The sequence below is a fragment of the Pseudopodoces humilis genome, chromosome 2 (assembly GCF_049639895.1).
Source record: "Pseudopodoces humilis isolate 2021_Gansu_Grassland_sample_001 chromosome 2, ASM4963989v1, whole genome shotgun sequence".
NCBI classification, from domain to species: domain Eukaryota; kingdom Metazoa; phylum Chordata; class Aves; order Passeriformes; family Paridae; genus Pseudopodoces; species Pseudopodoces humilis.
Window position 1 is genome coordinate 15,205,030 of NC_142201.1, and position 17,080 is coordinate 15,222,109.

Sequence of the window (17,080 nt, forward strand, 5' to 3'; positions counted from 1 at the left end):
TTCCATCTTCCAGATTATAGGTCAGTGTAATTGGTCATTGGGAAGATTCTGCTTCATGGCTGTGATTACTTAGGTTTTGTTTGTATGGCTTACTTTGATGTTCAGTCTACAGGTGTAAGAAAATGGACTCTTGCACAAGCATGGATTTCTTTCTCACAATCTGAGGCCTTGTTAGGTTAATTCAGGTCATTTTTGTTGTGGTCAGGAGTAGCTCATAGAGCTTTTTTGAATGATTTAAGGGAGGGAATAGAAAAAAATAAGGACAGCATTGACAACTACCCCTATGTTGTGTTTTTCTCTTCTCTAGTTTACTGACCAGCATCACTTCTATCTGGCTCTAGACAATCAGATGATTGTGGAGATGCTCAAGACAGAGCTGGCTTACCTCACTTCATGCTGGAGGATGACAGGGAGACCAACCTTGACATTTCCCATCACCCACACAATGCTTGGTAAACTTTATTTTCTCTGTTTCAAGCAGAGTAGATTACTGCAGGAGAATAGGATGGACATTGTTTTGAGAGGAGACAGGTAGCAGGACTTCTAACATCAGAAGTATGATTTAATTTTCTCATGTGTACGCTGAATTTGAATGACATGGTAATATATAACTTTTGTTTTACTCCCTCTTCCATCACCCCATCATCTCCATGCTGTTTCTGTCTAAAGAAATTTCATAGAAATCCCTTTGGAACTTGTCTTGAGCGGGTTGGTGTTTGTCTTTAGAACTTGTCTAGGGGTTGTGTTTTGTTTGCTTGTTTGTCTGGGATTTTTGAATAATCTAATATTGATAGCACATGGGGGTTCTGCCTTAAATTTGCCTGATTGTCGTAGACAACACCCAGTAATTCACTGTATTTGGACGTGATAATTTAAGAATGTTGGTGAGCTTCAATTCTTCCATTATTCTTTTTTAGTTGATGATGGTACTGACATTCATCCAGCAGTTCTTGCCACAATAAGAAAATTAGAAGATGGTTATTTTGGAGGTGCAAGGTAATGTCAGAATCACCAAATTATTATCTCCATGATTTTTAAAATTAAATCCTATAAAAGTCATAGTTTTGAATTTGTGATAGTGCACAGACTTTTTACTAGAATTCTGCAGAGAAGGAAGTTGCAGCTTTTTTATTTTGTGGCAATCAAATGGTAGCTGTACCTCAGGTGCAATGGAAAAGATATGTCTCCCAAAAAGTGTCCTATCTCTGACTGCCATTAATGAACAAAGAAAATTAACATCAAATCTTTGGAAATGTGAAATCTTGACTCTGGATGGCCTTCTGTTATTAAAAAGTAAACTATTTTCACAGTTACTGGACATGATTTTTAAACATTGATTGCATGTAGTACTTGTGAGCTGGTGTGTTCCATTCATCTCCGTGTAAAGTATGATGCCACAGTACCTCCCTATTCTTTTTCTACTTGCCCTCTCAACCAGTATCTTCGACAATCAAATATTGTCATGGTTTAACTCCAGTCAACAACTCAGCCCCACATGGCCACTCATTACCCTTAGTGGGATGAGGGAGAGAATTGGAAGAACACAAGTGAGAAAACTCGTGGGTTGCAATAAAGAGAGTTTAGTAAGTAGAGAAAAAAAACACACATGCTTGCAGAGCAAAATGGGAAATTCATTTACCACTTTCCATGGGCAGGTGGTTCTTCAACCATCTTCAGGAAAGCTGGACTCCATCAAATGTAACTGTGGCTTTGGAAGACAAACCCCTGTATCCCTGAACATCCTCCCCTTCATTCTTCTTCCCCTAGCTTTATATACTGAACATGACACCCTATGGTGTGGAATGCCCCTGTGGTCAGCAGGTGTCAGCTGTCTGGCTGTGTCCCCTCCCAGCTCCTTGTGCACCCCCAGCCTGTGCTGGTGGAGTGAGGTGAGAAGCAGAAAAGGCTGGGATGCTGTGTAAGCCCTGCTTAGCAGTAACTAATAGATCCCTGTGTTATCAGCACTGCTTCCAGCACAAATCCAAAACATAGACCCATCATTAACTCTTATCCCTAAAACCAGCACAGATGGTTTAGCAACTTCCAGTTCTGTGAAAAGACACTGCTGTTCATGGGGCCTTCTCAGGTCTTTGTTCAGGGTCTCTCTTCATATGAACATACAACATCCTGCATAATCAGGCTTTGAGTTAGGCCTGTTACCATAATACAGTGAAAATCAATTAGTACCTGGAGCGGTAAGTCCTCAGCTGGATCTGCAACTGTTGTTTTCCTTTTTTATTTTTCAGTGTCAGTTTCTGTGGCTTTGTAATTGCCAAAGGTGGATTGAACAGTAGATTTCATAAATTTTGGAGGAGTTGTTGAAAGCTAAGTAAGCATTAATCGGTATCAGAATGGTGGATGTTAATGCTGCTTGGCACATATCCCCTTTTGCAGGGTGAAGATAGGCAAGCTATCAGAATTTCTTACCACCTCCTTTCATACATATCTGAGCTTCCTGGATCCAGACTGTGACCTAAAACTGTTTGATGACAGTAATGACAGCTGTAATAGTCCTGACAGTGAATATGGAGACTACCCAGCAGATTTCTGTGAAAAAGGTAGTAGTGTTTTGTGACTTGGTATTTTTTTTCTCTGTCAAGTTCTATCAGCAGAGCCTACAGTAGTCTTGCCTACAGTACAAAGTCTGTTCTGTGCACAGCTGATGGTCATTTGGTTTTTCATTCATCCACCCGAGGACAGGACCTGCATGACTCAGTTTGGAGAATGAATTAATGTGTGTTCCTCCTGCATTTGTAGTATGGCATTGACTGGCAACTGCTACAGCAAAGCTGAGTCTGGAGAGTCAGCAGGTGGGGAGTTGTGGAAGAGGTTAGAGGGAAGAGGACTGTGAGGAGTCATGGACAAGAGCTTGTGTGGAAGAGTCTTAGAATCATACAAGTTGGAAGAGACTTTTACAATCATCAAGTCCAGCTGTGTTGTATGATCTACCAGCAAGATAAAACCCCTTTTGATTCCTTTCAAAGGCAAAACTAGCTTCTAAATCTGTTTTCAGTGTCAAAAACGGATTTTTTATTTTGTTTAATTTTTTTCTTTGCTTAAAAATATCTTCCTTATGCTATTCTTGCATATTTGACTGCCCTTATAAATAAGTAAGAATATAGTGGTGTGTTTGAATAAAAAAGTGATGATGATAAAATTGTGATTTTTTACCTTAAAGTAATCTTTCTCTTTTTTTAATGTATGTTACACTAGATAGCCAGGATGAGCTGGATCAGTATATAAATGATGTCCTGCAGAGCACAGCACTGAAGTCATACCTGCCTCCAACTTCAAAGACAACAAGTCAGCCACCTGTGTTCAGTGCAAACCATTCCACAGAAGAGATACTGTCAATAATGGCCAAGACAAAGGGCTTGGAAGTTCCAGGTATTTCTCTGTATTGTTTATTTAGTGATAATAATTAAAAAACCTAGTTTTGCTGCTACAAGGGGTAAGTTCAAGTATTTAAAAGTTATACCTTTTTGACATACTTGTGCTGCTGGTTCTTTCTGTATAGAGAAGAAATAAGAATTTCCTTAAGTAAGAATGACTGAAGCTGCTGCTGTCATGTTCCCACAGTATCCTGTATCATGGTGTATATGTGCATGTTGTAAAATCTGCAATGAAATGTAACATTTAATCAAAGTTAGTGTTATGGAACTTGCTACAGCTTCTTAGTTGGATAGAATTTTAGAACCCAAAACAGTTAATTAATTGCTTTGACTTTGTTTGTATGAAGGCAGACAAAATGTACTTTTTTATTTTAATTAAGTTGCTGTGAAATTAAATGTTTCAATACAAGAAGAGCATAAATATTCACATGTACTTTCTAAATTTGTAGGAACAAATGGAGTATAGAGAGAACACAGTCTTTCTAATTATGCTACATTTCTGATAGTCTGATTGGAAAATATACACCAAAATAAGACTTTGGCTGGATTTGTAAATGGATTCCAACATATGCAGTGTTTTATATGTAGATATGTAGTATTCAATGCCCTGGTCAATGGAAGACTTCCCTTAACTTCAGTGTAAATTAATAAATTCCAAGCTTTTCTGTTAGTGTTTTCATGTGCCACATCATCTGATCCTCCATTGAATTTAGCATATGAAGTTAACAGAGCATTAACCTGCATTTAGCATTATAATTTTAATTACGAAATCTTACCAGTTAGGCCAATTTCTCCACTCATTTCCTGTTGAAACGTTTAAAATACCTGGCACGGTCAGGTCATTGGGCTGCAGGATTTCATGGGCCAAATAAGAGGTATCAGTTGAGCATGTAGCCCCTGAGCCTTTGACATGCTGATCTCAGAAACTCTCCAAGCAGCCCTGCACGGAGATAAGGTTTAGAACATGAGCTTGTCTCAGAGTTCCATGCACAGCATCTCAGAAGCACTGCCTCTGTATTTTGACTCTTGGAGGTATTTCTGTTGTTTTTACCTAGTCAAACTACTTCATGTAGTGTTTCTGATTTTCATGTTACTGAAACAGACTTTTTTTTTTCTTTCTGTTCTGGTGACTTTGCCTTCCAGCTATGTCTATGTCTCTTCCCACTAAAGTTCTGAACACACACCGAAAGTCTCTGAATCTTGTTGATAATCCTCATTTCTTTGAGACAAAGGTAAGGTGTGGGAATTTTTATGTTGTTGTGGTTTTAGGAAGCAATGCTGCAGCCTTTCCTCATGTTTTCCTTCCAAACCCTATGCCAGGTCTCGTTTTTCTGCACAGACAAGCCATTCTGTCCAAAGGCATTCCCTTATTTTGGAAATTATTGTTTTGGCTGGATGAAGATTTTTTAGTCAAATAGACACTATCAAGTGGAAAGGTTTAATTGCATGTGCAAAACAGAAAAGAACATTATAGTTGCTTTATTTTTAAAAGCCAAAAGTTAAGTCATCGTCTTTGGTTTTAGCTGAACATGAGGGGAAGAACAGGATGTTCACAGCCTTTAGAAATGTTTTCCAATAAATGCTACTTATAGTAACATCTGGACAGAAGGGAATGTGTGAGTGCCCTTAAGGCACCAGCCTAATCCCACCTCAAGGCATGAAGATGGGGTTGTGCTGGGGACTTGTTTTGTCTTGGTATACGTGAGTTTGTATCCAGCCTCCTGAAGGATTTTGCTCTGCACAAGGCTGTGTTTGTGGAAATGGTATTTTAGGATTATATAAACAGATGGACAGCTTGTTAAACAAAACTTTTTTTCATCCAAGAACTCATCATAGGATTAAATTATCTGATTAGTTATCATTTTACTTTCAAAAGCTTGGAAAATTTATAATGGCAGTATTTGCATTCATAAAGCACCACTTACATACAGTTTAGAGATGGAACTCAAAAAGCTCTAAATTATTTCAATGAAAAAAAGGATATATCTCTCTGCTTTTCTCTTTACAAGTAACATGAGATGACAGGAAAAGCGTGCAGATAATTCAATTTCTTTGTTTTGTCAAAAAATAAATACATACAGGGTTCCATTCTGGAGGTTGTATTTCTTGGGATTAGTCTCCTTTCTGAGCCTGCAATACCCTGGCAAGAGCTAGCTGATGTGTCTGTATTTCAAGTGCAGAGCTTTGTTGCAAGTCTGTTGAGATTTTTTAATGGGAAGTTTGAAGTTACAGAAAGTTACAGATCTACTATTTACAAAGTCATGTCTTTTGATTTTTCATCCATCTTTGTTCTCAGGACTGTGAAAATGTTTTGCGCTTACCTAAAGATGCTCATGGTGATTTGGATTGCAGGAAGCTTGTTGATCAGCTGAAGGAATGTCCAACACTCCATGATCAAGCAGATATCTTGTATATCTTGCATATACTCAAGTAAGTTGCCTGAGTATGAACTTCAGCATCTTTAAGTTTGGTCACAGCTATCTGATTATTCTTGTGCAAAAGGTCCACTTTTCAGGTTGTGTTTTGAGGGGATAGTAGATATATTTTGTGCTTTAACAAACATATTTTCAGTTAGTTTGATTACAGAAATTATTTGGATACAAAAGAAGACTTGTGCAAATTTTACAGTTGATTGGCACATAGCCGCAAATACATAAAGTCTCCAGGGTTCACAAATTATATGCACAAATCCTTTCCATGAATGAGAACCCACCCTGCTGTATTTGTATCGCTCCATTTAAAGTTCACAAAGATTTGGTGTGATCAAGAATGAAAGTGGAGGGAAAATTCTTCTTGTCATTTTCTAACTGAAAGGGAAATGCAATTTTAATGAGTGTTAACTATTTTTCCTCTAATCCCTTTGCATATTTAAGTATACAACTGGTTAAAATTTGGTACTTTTTAAAACATTCTTGGAAGCAGTCTGAACCCATCTGCTGGGGTTAGTAAACACCTGCTATTTAAAAGGGTTTGATGGGAACAAAATGCAATTACAAACAACTGAATCATCTTCTGAAGTGTGTTTATTGAGCTTTTTTTTTATTCCTGTGCAGGACAATACTGCTGGAACCTGTCAGGCAGTTAGCTTTTGGTGCAAAGACAAGTATGTGTTAATCACAGATGGTCTTCCCTACTGCTACAAAGACTGCATTTTTGTTTATTTTAGTCTGTCTCCTGTGAGAACCTCTTCTTTGATCTTCTTGACGTCCCAAGCAAAATGTTAAGCATCCTCTCTTTAAAGAGTAAAAATCCTATAAAAATCCTATTAAAAATATGTTTTGTTGTTTAATTGCATCTAACACCATTAATTTTACCAAGAGAGACTTTGTTGGTCAGGCAGATGGACCTCTGGTGGTCTCTGTCAGCAGGATTTGAAAAGTCATTCTGTGACACTTCAAAACATTACCAAAGAGAACCATAATGCAGTGAATTTCAAAACCGGGAGAGGAACAGAAATCTCCTTTGCTTTTTTCCAGTAATGGCATAAGCAACACAGAAGTTCAGTTAATAGCTAAGAAAGAGGAAAGGCTAAAAAATTACCCTGAAAAATGGGTGTAGTCTTCAACAGGCAGAAGATATTGTTGAATTCTGCTCTGAAAAATCACCACATGGAGTGTTCCTCTAGCAAAGTGTCCATGTAAATGATCAATTTAAAGTCTAGTGGGAAATCCTTCAGGTGGTTCCTTTTCAAGTTGCTGGCTCACAGCTGAGTGAGTGCTGAGATTAGTGTGAAAGTTCCTGCTATCAAGAGGATTTTGTCCACATATAATCAGTCTGTGGTGAAGACACAGATATCCCATTTGGTATTTAATTCTGTCACCAATGTGAGCAAGGCTGTCAAAATCTACCTCTGTGGTAAATTTTAGCATCTTGCCTGATGACAATTACTTCCTGTTTGTTTTGTGGCAGAGGTGCTGACTGGGACACAGAGCTGGATGGACAGTATGGTGTCACTGTTCACTGCCTCCTCAATGATCTCTACAGAAAGGCAGGCCTTCATCAGGAATGGGGCTTAATCCGTTACATTTCTGGCATCCTCAAAAAGAGAGTTGAAGTCCTCGCTGAGGTATGAAATACAAATAATCCTGGTTCAGCTTCCTGCCTGGGAACAGAGATAAAATTATCAGTTTGCTGTTGGGGTTTGTGCTTGTCCTTCTTCTGGTTTTACTTTACAACATACATAATGCAGCATTTTTAATCAAGTAGTGGTTGTTTTTCTGATCTAGAGTCTTACTACATCTTTGTTTTTCGTCTGTACTGCAGACTGTGCTAATGTTGGCATGGACTGAGAATGTCACACTCTAAATAGTTGTGAAGGCTTCATCTCTATTAGTTGGAGAAGCTTAATTGTGTGCTTTGAAAGCTGCAGTTATCACTCGCTGGTAATTGTGTATTGCTGTTCTGATGGTATGAACACTTTGGGAACACTGCTATGTCAGGGTGCTAGTGATGACACAAAAACATGTCCTGCTCATGTCCATCCCCTTGGACAGTCTGCCTTGTGAATGGATTTTGAAACCATTAAATATCTATGACTATTAAGTGGTAACAAGAAAAATCCACTGCTAAGAGTACATATATGATTTTGATCATTACAAAAAGGTTTCCTCTCAAATATTCTAAAAGTAGATGTTTAATTTTCTAGTAATTCCCAGCATATTTCTGAGAGCTCTTTCTGTAATTCCTGGCCATTTTCAAGGCTCTTTGTCACATCTAGGATGCCTTATTTTAGTGGCAGTCCTGTCTGTGAGGAGCAGTTCATGATAATCACTGTGCATGGTACTTCATTAAGCACAGCACTTTCTCCCTTCTCAAGACACAATGGATGAGCAGTACGGACATGCTCACAAAAAGCCATGTATGTTGAGAAGATATTGACAAAGAATTGGGGAGAAAAATAGAGATGATCTGTTTTCTTCCATGTTAAGGGAGTGAAAATAGACTCTTCAAAATCAGAGGAACACTGCTCTGTGATGTTTTTTGATTCAGGACAGGTAAACTGGTAAACTGAACACCCCCTTTTAAAGGAGATCAAAATATAATTTCAAAATGTATCAGGAATGTGAGGCAGTATGCTAGGTGTTTGTTTCAGGGGATATATTAGTACACAGGATTTTTTAAACTAATGCTGCCAAACTTCTCATTGATTAAAATACTGTGTTAAATAAAGAACAAAAGTTTATCATATGATAAAGGATGAAAGCCTTTATTGATCTGACAACCCCAAAAGAGTTCTAATCTCATCATTATGCTGCTGATTTCACTGAGCAGGGAAACAGGCCACTTTCATCAGGGGCAAACTCTCATAGCCCTGTTGACCTCAGAAGATTTTTGGAAACTATTTAACAGCATTCTGCTGGATTTGTATGTCTGGTAATAAATAGAAATGCATTTAAAAATTGCTAAAGAAATTGAATTAATTTATTTTGGTGAGTTAAAAGCCATATCACTTCCACATGACTCAGAGAAAGTCTTTTTTGTGCCCTTATGATAGGCATGCACAGACCTTCTGTCACACCACAAGCAACTTACAGTGGGCCTGCCACCAGAACCCCGTGAAAAAATCATTACCACGTAAGTTGGAGCTCTGCCTCAGGCACAGACTGCCCTTCACCTTCCTACTGGTACCATTCTGCTGCTATTATATTCTTTTAAACCTCACTCCTTGTCCTCAAAAGGATTTGCAGCCACCCAGGTAGAATTGTAGGCACCTTTGTCCTGGGTGATTTGATCCCAGTGCTTGTTGAAGAATTTTAATAGCTGGTTGTGCTGAGTCACTGCTACCTGTGGTTTGTCTTCTTGCAGCCCACTGCCACCTGAGGAGCTCACAGATCTCATTTATGAAGCCAGTGGCCAAGACATCAGTATTGCAGTCCTGACACAGGTATGCAGTCTGTTCAAAAAGACTTCTTGGACTGTGCCCAGTGGTGTGCCAGTGTTTGCTCTGAGACTGGGGAAGCCATGAAGACCCACTCTGATGGGTGCCTTTATGGATTTGTCCTTACAGGAGATAATTATGTACTTGGCAATGTACGTCCGGTCACAGCCCAGTCTTTTTGTGGAGATGCTCAGGCTCCGCATTGGTCTGATAATCCAGGTGATGGCCACTGAGCTGGCACGAAGTCTGAAATGCTCAGGTAGGAAGCAGTTTTACTGTAAGGGTACTTATGGTACATTTTTTGCTTCACCCTTCATGTTTGATCTTCTCATTTATGTGTGTTCAATCATTTTATTAAACCCTTAGTTCATATGTGCAGTTACCTGCACACCTTGAAAATCACTTTTTTTTGACTTAATGAAAAATTTCTCTTCCCCCAGCACCCACTTACTCAAGGAATAATTTAGATCCACATGTCATCTGCTCTAGGGAGATGACTGTAATACCTTTCCAAGTGGTCTTGTTCTATAAGGGAGCAACTGCTTTCTCATCATAAGCTTCAGTGAAATTTTGCACAAGCTATGACATAATAAAGATTAATGCAAACAGTGTTATTTCAATGGAGTGTTTGTTTTTTAGTTCTGAAATAAACTTTCTTTGAAATGTGATTACATATTATTTTTTTAAAGGAAGGGCTAGCCAAATGTGATTTGACTTCATTCACGGTTTTGTTAGTTGGCTTTATAGCTTGTTGTCTTCTCAGTGGCATTTGTAATTTTGTTTTGTTTTATTTTGTTTAACTAGGTGAAGAAGCTTCAGAGAGCTTGATGAATCTAAGCCCCTTTGATATGAAAAGTCTTTTACATCATATTCTCAGTGGGAAAGAGTTTGGAGTGGAAAGGAGCTGTAAGTTGATCACTTTTATATGTTAAGTTAGGTTGTCTTATAAGTGGGGATCTCTTTTTCTGCATGTAGAAGAAAGATATAGGTAATGTATTAATCATGGGTGACCAGTAAGGTGTATGTCTGTGTGAAATAAACGAAACACATATCCTGGAAGCTATTCTGCACTGAAATACAATTGTATCAAGTTTTCAGTAATATGAAGGCAAACTTTTAAAATGAGGAAATATGGAACCAGAAAAAAAGCCATTAAAAGGTCATGTCTAACCTGCCTTCAAGAAGCATGTCTTTGATGCCCACATATTCCTGACCGTCACGTCAGCTGTCTCCTGGGTTCCTCTGTAGACCCTCAGAGACTCGTTGCAATTCTGACTAAATTTACAATTGCTCACTGTCTTGGAAAATCAGTTTCTGATATCCAAGACAGATTTAGGTCCCTTACTTGATACAATCAGGTTTGAACTCTTGATACGATACTGCAAAAGGATGCTGTCACCAAGAGCATTGCACATTTCTAAAATGATTTGTGTTTAACTTCTTAGAAACAAATTCAACTATTTTTCTACCCCTGGAATGTTAAAAATGTCTATTTGCTTCTTTAGTGCGACCTGTAGATTCTTCATCATCCAGCCCTGCAATTTCTATTCATGAGATGGGACATTCTGGAGCAACCAAAACAGAAAGAAGTGGTATTACTAAATTGAAGAGTGAGATGAAGCAGGTGAGGGTTTCTGCCAATGCTCATCAGAAAGTACAGCTGTTCTGGAACTGTATTATGTTAGGTTTTATTCTTGCTAAATAACAGAAATTTCCAAAGTTGCTTTGATTTTAAAAATGATCAGTAAATAGAAGGCAGTTAAGGGATGTTTCTTCCAGAAATGTTCTTCCTCTTTTGTTCTTCTTTTACATGCTCAGTGTAGAAGAATTTGACTACAAACTGTAATGCAGTCATGGCGCACACTGTAAAAACAGCTCTTCTATCATGTTTAGCTAAGGAAAAATCAGATGTACAAAGAGAAGCTTTTATGCAGTGTTCATTCTTGTTCTTGGCCCAAGTTGCAAAATAGGACCCCATGCCTTTTGGAAAAGATACATGCATGTAGAAAAGGAATCTTCTTTGTTTTCTTCCGGTTCTGTTTCTTCAGGAATGGAGGATGATTGCTGCTAGTTTTTATATATATATATTCAAGTTCAATACTTTATACTTCAACTGAGTATATGGAGAGATCACAGAAAACACAACCAAAATACTCTGAATGAATGTGACTGATAGTTATGAGTGGTTTGATTTCTCTGTTTTGTGTCTCTATTAGTAATTTTCTTTTGCTTTGAATAAATAGGAAGGTAGTGGTCAAATAAAATATATTTGTCAGAATGGTTCTATTTTTCCTCATGGATTATTCAAACTGGAGAGAGAAGGCTCTAAGAGACCTTTTTGCAGCCTTACAATATATAAAGGAGGCTTAAAGGAAAGATGAAGTGGTGCTTTTTGCCAAGGCCTGTAGTACAGGATAAGGGGCAACAATTTTAAACTGAGAGGGTGGGTTTAGATACAAGGACACCTTTTCACAATAAAGGGGGAGAGGCAGTGGAACAGGTTTCCCAGTGAAGTTGTGGATGCCCTGTCCCTGCAAATGTATAAGGTCAGATTGGATGGGGCTTTGAGCAGCCCCGTGAAATATTTGATGTTTTCCTTTGATCAATGAAACAGATTGAATAAGTCTTCAAAAAGGAATGGCATTTTTACATGGTCTTATCATGAAGCATTTGCTGGTGGCAGTAAAGATCACTTAATGATGTTTCATGGGACATGGTCAGGCAGGGAAGCAGAGAGCTGTGAGGAACACACAATGTTTCTTGTGAGACCTGGTTGCTGTGTTTGAGCAGTGCCACTGCTGGAGCATCATTGTGGATGAGGGGGAGGCTGTGAAGGTGCTGCCAACTGTGCTGCACTGGCCCTGAGATGGCCTTGGAGGTCAGTCTGAGCAGGGCTCCCAGTCAAATGGAGGTGTCTGGGTTCAAGGCCTTTCCAGGGAGGAGGGACAAGGCACTAGATGGCAGCATTATTTTGTTTGAAATACAGAGGTGGGCCTGAGTTTCAGTACTTGGACCTCTCTTGACATTAGAAACATAGTTCCTTTGTTGCTTTCACATTCCACAGAAACTTGGTATTTTGCATGGAGGAGGAGGTGGCTGGGTTTATTTTTGTACCACCCCCCACTTTGCCTTTCCTGCTGCTTCCTGCCACATCTCACTGCATTCTCTGAATAATTGACTTGCAGCTAGTGTTGACTAGCAGCTAATATAATGTCATTTTGGCAAGGGGTTGGGTGGGGTGGTGCAGGATACACTTTGTTGTAACAAGGAATATTTCAAGTACTTGTACTAACATCTCTGGACTTGTTCAGCAACTGCAGCTCCCTCTATTGTGGCTGTTCTTGCTTGAGTCAGAACCATTAACACTGAATGTGATGGCATGGATTGGGGTGGACAGTTAAAGAAAAGAGCTTAAAGTCTGAGGTTCTGCATCTACATTTCAGCAAAAAATTTGCCTTGCAGCTTTTTGTTTAATGCTCCCCATCCAGTTGGCAGCCTGCTGTCTCTCCAGCAAGATGATTTTCTCATGCAAAGAGAAGCTGGTGGCATTACAACAAATGGGAAATGGAAGTAGGGAGCTTGTTTTTTATCTCGGCCCTGAGTCACAGGGAAGCTTTTGCTTGCATCTTAAACTGGTGGTTTGTGCTGGCCATGCTGGGAGCTCTATGGATGGCATGGGCTGTCAAACAGGGTCCTGGCATGGCGGGCTCTGCCTCATGGTGACCCTGGGAATCAGCAGCAGCTGCCCTGGTATCAGCTGAAGTGCAGCCGTGCAAGAGGCCAGGCATTGCTGCAGTTTTTCCCTGAGTACCCGAGGTTATTCTGTATTTCTTCTCTTTGCACCTAAGTGTTACCTAACCTTGTCTGTGTTCTGTTCCCCTGACTATCTGATGCTGGTGTCTGGTTTTGTTTCGTAGTTCTTTCATGAGGGGCACTCCATGTCCAGCAGCATGTTTGCTTCCACAGTAAAACACCATCTGTAGCTCTGCACCTGCTCTTCACCCTGCCTGTGTTTGTGTGCAAGGGTCTTGGCCCTAGACACTTCCTCTGTCTTGTCCTGCCTAAAACCCTACCTCTTTATCTTGTCTTCATTCCAATTCTCATTAGTAATGTTCTAATTGAACACTGTCAATGTCTAATTGACTCTTAAGTTGAGTCTCGCATTTGGATCCACTTAGTTCTTCTGAAGCTTAAGCACTTGTAGCAGATAAAGTATTATTGCAGATTTAGCTGCTTGATAGTGGATTGTTACAGGTGTCTTCAGCATGTAAAAGTAATGTAGTGTGGATAAATGCTGACAGCCTCTGGACAGTGAGGAGCCCAGAATAGCTTCAGGTTGCTGAGATAGGGGTTACATAGGTATCTTCAAGAAGTTCAAGGCAGAGAACTGTAGCACTTCTTAAGCTCTCTGTCTGCGTCTTCAGAATTACTGTCAATGGCACACCTCCCAAATGCCCTAAAAACACAGCTACAGAGCAGGAAGTTCTGTCTGTCACGGTCAGTTTGCAGTGGAAAGGAAAAGCAAACATTGGAACATCAAAGGAACACCATGTGTGCCTCATGGACACTAGTAGCAGTGGAAGTGGACTGTTTGCTGGGGTTTTTTTTGTAGAGCTTGGCTACGTAGAGTCTATGAGCCTGCGCTTTCCAAACATGCAGTTTGCAGTCGTTTTCCTCCTTCCCATTACATTGCTCAGGTCGCTTTTTACTTGGAGATTAGGGGATCTAAGATAGCACTTTCAGCCAAGTCCTTTCTGGGCTGAAAATAACAGGTATCAAAAAGGAAGGAGAACACAGTCTCTGGGAGTGCAAGGAATGGGCAAACTGTGTGTGTGTAAATCACAACAGGCATTTGGTGGTATTGCCCTAACTTTGAAAATGATTTGCTGCCTAATTCAGTGTCCAGACCTGGTAGAGTAAAATAATAGAGCAACAAGGGTAATAAAGGAAACAAGACTAACACAGAGGCAGGCACGATGATTTCATGGCTCCATTAGGTCAATTTTTAATCTACTTTAATGGAACTTTGGCATGAGAGCCTCTCTTTCTGGACTTATGAACCTTTGATACTTTCACAACACCGAGCCCCATGTCCAAGTGAATCGGACCTACCTGCAGATCCCCCCACCCTGCACACCAGTGACACTGCCCTGGAAGCAACTCATGCTTGTTAAAATAGTCAAGTGTTGCATTAAACCAAGCAGTGAAGTTCACTGGGTAATGCCACGTTGAAGTGCTTGCCTGTTTTGTTGAGAAATGATGGAAGTACTTGAGAAATGAAGCTTGTTGCCTCTTGATGGAGATCAAGAATCAATCCCACCTCATGATCCTGTTTGACACCGAGAACTGTATTTTTTCCCTAGTTCAGAGGTATATAACAGAGATGTATTGGCCAGAAGTGGCACTTGGGGTGGTAGAAAGCAACTAACCAAAGCTTTAATGTCCTTACAGAGGGGCAGTACTCCATCATCTCCCACCAGTACTTCTCCAACTGGCTCCAGTGGAGATATGAGCTGGGGTGACAGAAAAGGGCAGTGGCTGCGCAGAAGGAGGCTTGATGGTGCTATTAACAGAGTTCCTGTTGGCTTTTATGAGAAAGTGTGGAAAATCCTTCAGAAGGTAAGCTGACTACTGTGGAGGAAGCAAGGAAGCTGTAACACAGGGAGGTGGTGGTTCAGGAGTGGCATCTTGCCAGGAGTGGAAGTTGATCAACAGGTGGAAACCAGTGTCACTGGTAAAAGGGTGTCTCTTGAACATAAAAAGGCTCCATTAACACAAGTTCGTGTGTTTCTTTGAAAATGTGTTTTTCTCTGAAAACACCAATGCTGAATTTTGGCTGAATGATTCTCTTCCACCATTCCCTGTTGTGCATTCCCTGGCCTAATGCACGTTGGCAGTGCACCTAAAGAGCACTGCAGTGCAATGTAGTTCTGTGCTTCAGGTCAGACAGGCTATGAGAAATGAAGTAGGAAACTGCTCTAACTCTTCCAGAATGTATTGAGACCTCTTGCTGGCTCTTCCGAGCTGTATGGCTTTCTTAACCTTTTTTGTTCATTAGTTTGGTTTTAAATGAAAAGTCAGTCTTTTCCAGCATTTTGGATATCAGGGGTATAGAAATGTAAAAAAAAAAGCCCAAAAATAGCAGCTCTCCAGGAAGGAGAGAGGAATTGCAAATTTTAACTTTTTTCAAAGTGATTATGCACCTGTTTTTCTGCTTTGCTGGATGCAGGCCAGCATTTGGCACCTTGCAGCACTGAGCTGTTCATGCTTGCTTAGTTGGGAAAAGAGCGCATCACCACTTTAGGCTGGTTTGTCCTTCTAAAATCCCTTACACTGAAGCTGTTACTGTTGATGTCAGCCAAGACAAATCATATATGACCTCTTGGCTGTTTACTAATAGGATCTTCCAGCAGAGTGAGCAATATCTCTGACCTAATGTAATGGCTGGGAGTAATTGTATGTTTTTTCTGGCTGTTAAAATGAATTGTGCTTGTCTTCAATATTTCATTCTTAAAATCTCTTTGGACTAATCATAAAATCCTCTTCTTGGTGTGTTTCTATTCTGAACCTCACATACCCAGATATATCACTCCTTAACCTGCCTTTTCACCACTTAGGTTTTGTCACCGTTTTCTTTATACCACTTGTTATTTCTCTCCCCCAGTGGTTGACGTCCTGAGGTGTGGTGTCCTGGATCTGAAACATATAACTAAATGTTGTTCTAGTGACAATGGAAAAAGTGTCTTGCTTTTGTGGTCTGTTGTCTTGCTTTTGTGTTATCTTTTATTTCCAAATCCCTTCCAGCAGAATGCTCCCATCGATTTGTTTCCCTCTTTTTTGTGCCTTTGCTGTAGTGGCTCCTGAAGTGCTGTGCTTCGTTAGCTGGGCTGGAGCACAGCATGCTCTGGTGTGTCATGTCAGGCTATTTCTAATCTTTGCCAGTTACATAATAACTTCTTCAGGAAGGATAAAATAATTTTTGAACAGGGCTCTTTTCGTGTCATTTGGGGGTTTTTGCTTTGTTTTTGTTTTTTTTTCCTAACTGAAAGTTGTTACGTACTGGCTTAGAACAGAGAACCCTCAGATTGACTTGCAAGAACTGTAATTTCTGTTCACTCTTGAAATGTTTCAGTGCCATGGTCTTTCCATTGATGGGTATGTCCTTCCTTCTTCAACCACCAGAGAGGTACAGTAAAATGTCTGTGATTTTCTAGCCACATGTCAGAATATTTGGTTTGACAGTGTAAGGTGCAGCAGAGCCTCTGTTACAGAGCCATGGTTTTACTTTTAGAACATCTGGACCTTCCCCCAGCACCTCTGCCAGCTTCCCTGGCTCTGTGCAGGTGAATTCTTGCCAGGCAGGCCTGGGAGGAGGCTTGTGACAGGTTTCCTCATTGCTGAGCCTGCCTTCTGCACACTCTCACTGTACCCCTCTGCCCACTGGAAGGCTCCAGAGAGGGTGGATGTCAGCAGCCCTTTGGGGGGAAGGTGAGGCAGCACAGACTTGTTGGAATAAAGCAAACACATTGCTTGCCACTTAATTTTTTTAATATGCTGCAAGAGCAGGCAGTGTATTTTGGCTTTACAGTCTCAAAAGTAAATGCCAGTTAAAGATGATTGTTTCTAACCAGAGCTTTGGGTCTTTAAATCCATATTTTTTAGCATTTTTTTCTTAGCTGGATTCTGTCTTTAGGTACTCCAGCAAATTTTGAATTCACATCTATAAAACAAACTCTTGTGAGCAGTAATCCATCAATGCAAGATGCAGTGCTTGTGTGCCCAAGACTGTTTTCCTGACTGTTTCCCTCAG

At 40.1% G+C, this 17,080-nt stretch overlaps 1 protein-coding gene across 3 annotated transcripts in view; it reads left to right on the plus strand.

The window, feature by feature from the left end:
• The window catches only part of PHKA2 (phosphorylase kinase regulatory subunit alpha 2), a 45,408-nt gene that overhangs the window by 22,099 nt on the left and 6,229 nt on the right, over positions 1-17,080 (plus strand). For all 3 annotated transcript variants that reach the window (XM_014251039.2, XM_088050982.1, XM_088050983.1), the window contains exons 16-29: positions 308-452; positions 918-996; positions 2,395-2,558; positions 3,214-3,387; positions 4,536-4,624; positions 5,689-5,822; positions 7,302-7,458; positions 8,887-8,966; positions 9,198-9,276; positions 9,400-9,529; positions 10,075-10,176; positions 10,776-10,894; positions 14,722-14,889; positions 16,403-16,456. In XM_014251039.2, coding sequence (XP_014106514.1) covers positions 308-452; positions 918-996; positions 2,395-2,558; positions 3,214-3,387; positions 4,536-4,624; positions 5,689-5,822; positions 7,302-7,458; positions 8,887-8,966; positions 9,198-9,276; positions 9,400-9,529; positions 10,075-10,176; positions 10,776-10,894; positions 14,722-14,889; positions 16,403-16,456 — 1,674 coding nt within the window. The remainder of the gene's footprint in view (positions 1-307; positions 453-917; positions 997-2,394; positions 2,559-3,213; positions 3,388-4,535; positions 4,625-5,688; positions 5,823-7,301; positions 7,459-8,886; positions 8,967-9,197; positions 9,277-9,399; positions 9,530-10,074; positions 10,177-10,775; positions 10,895-14,721; positions 14,890-16,402; positions 16,457-17,080) is intronic.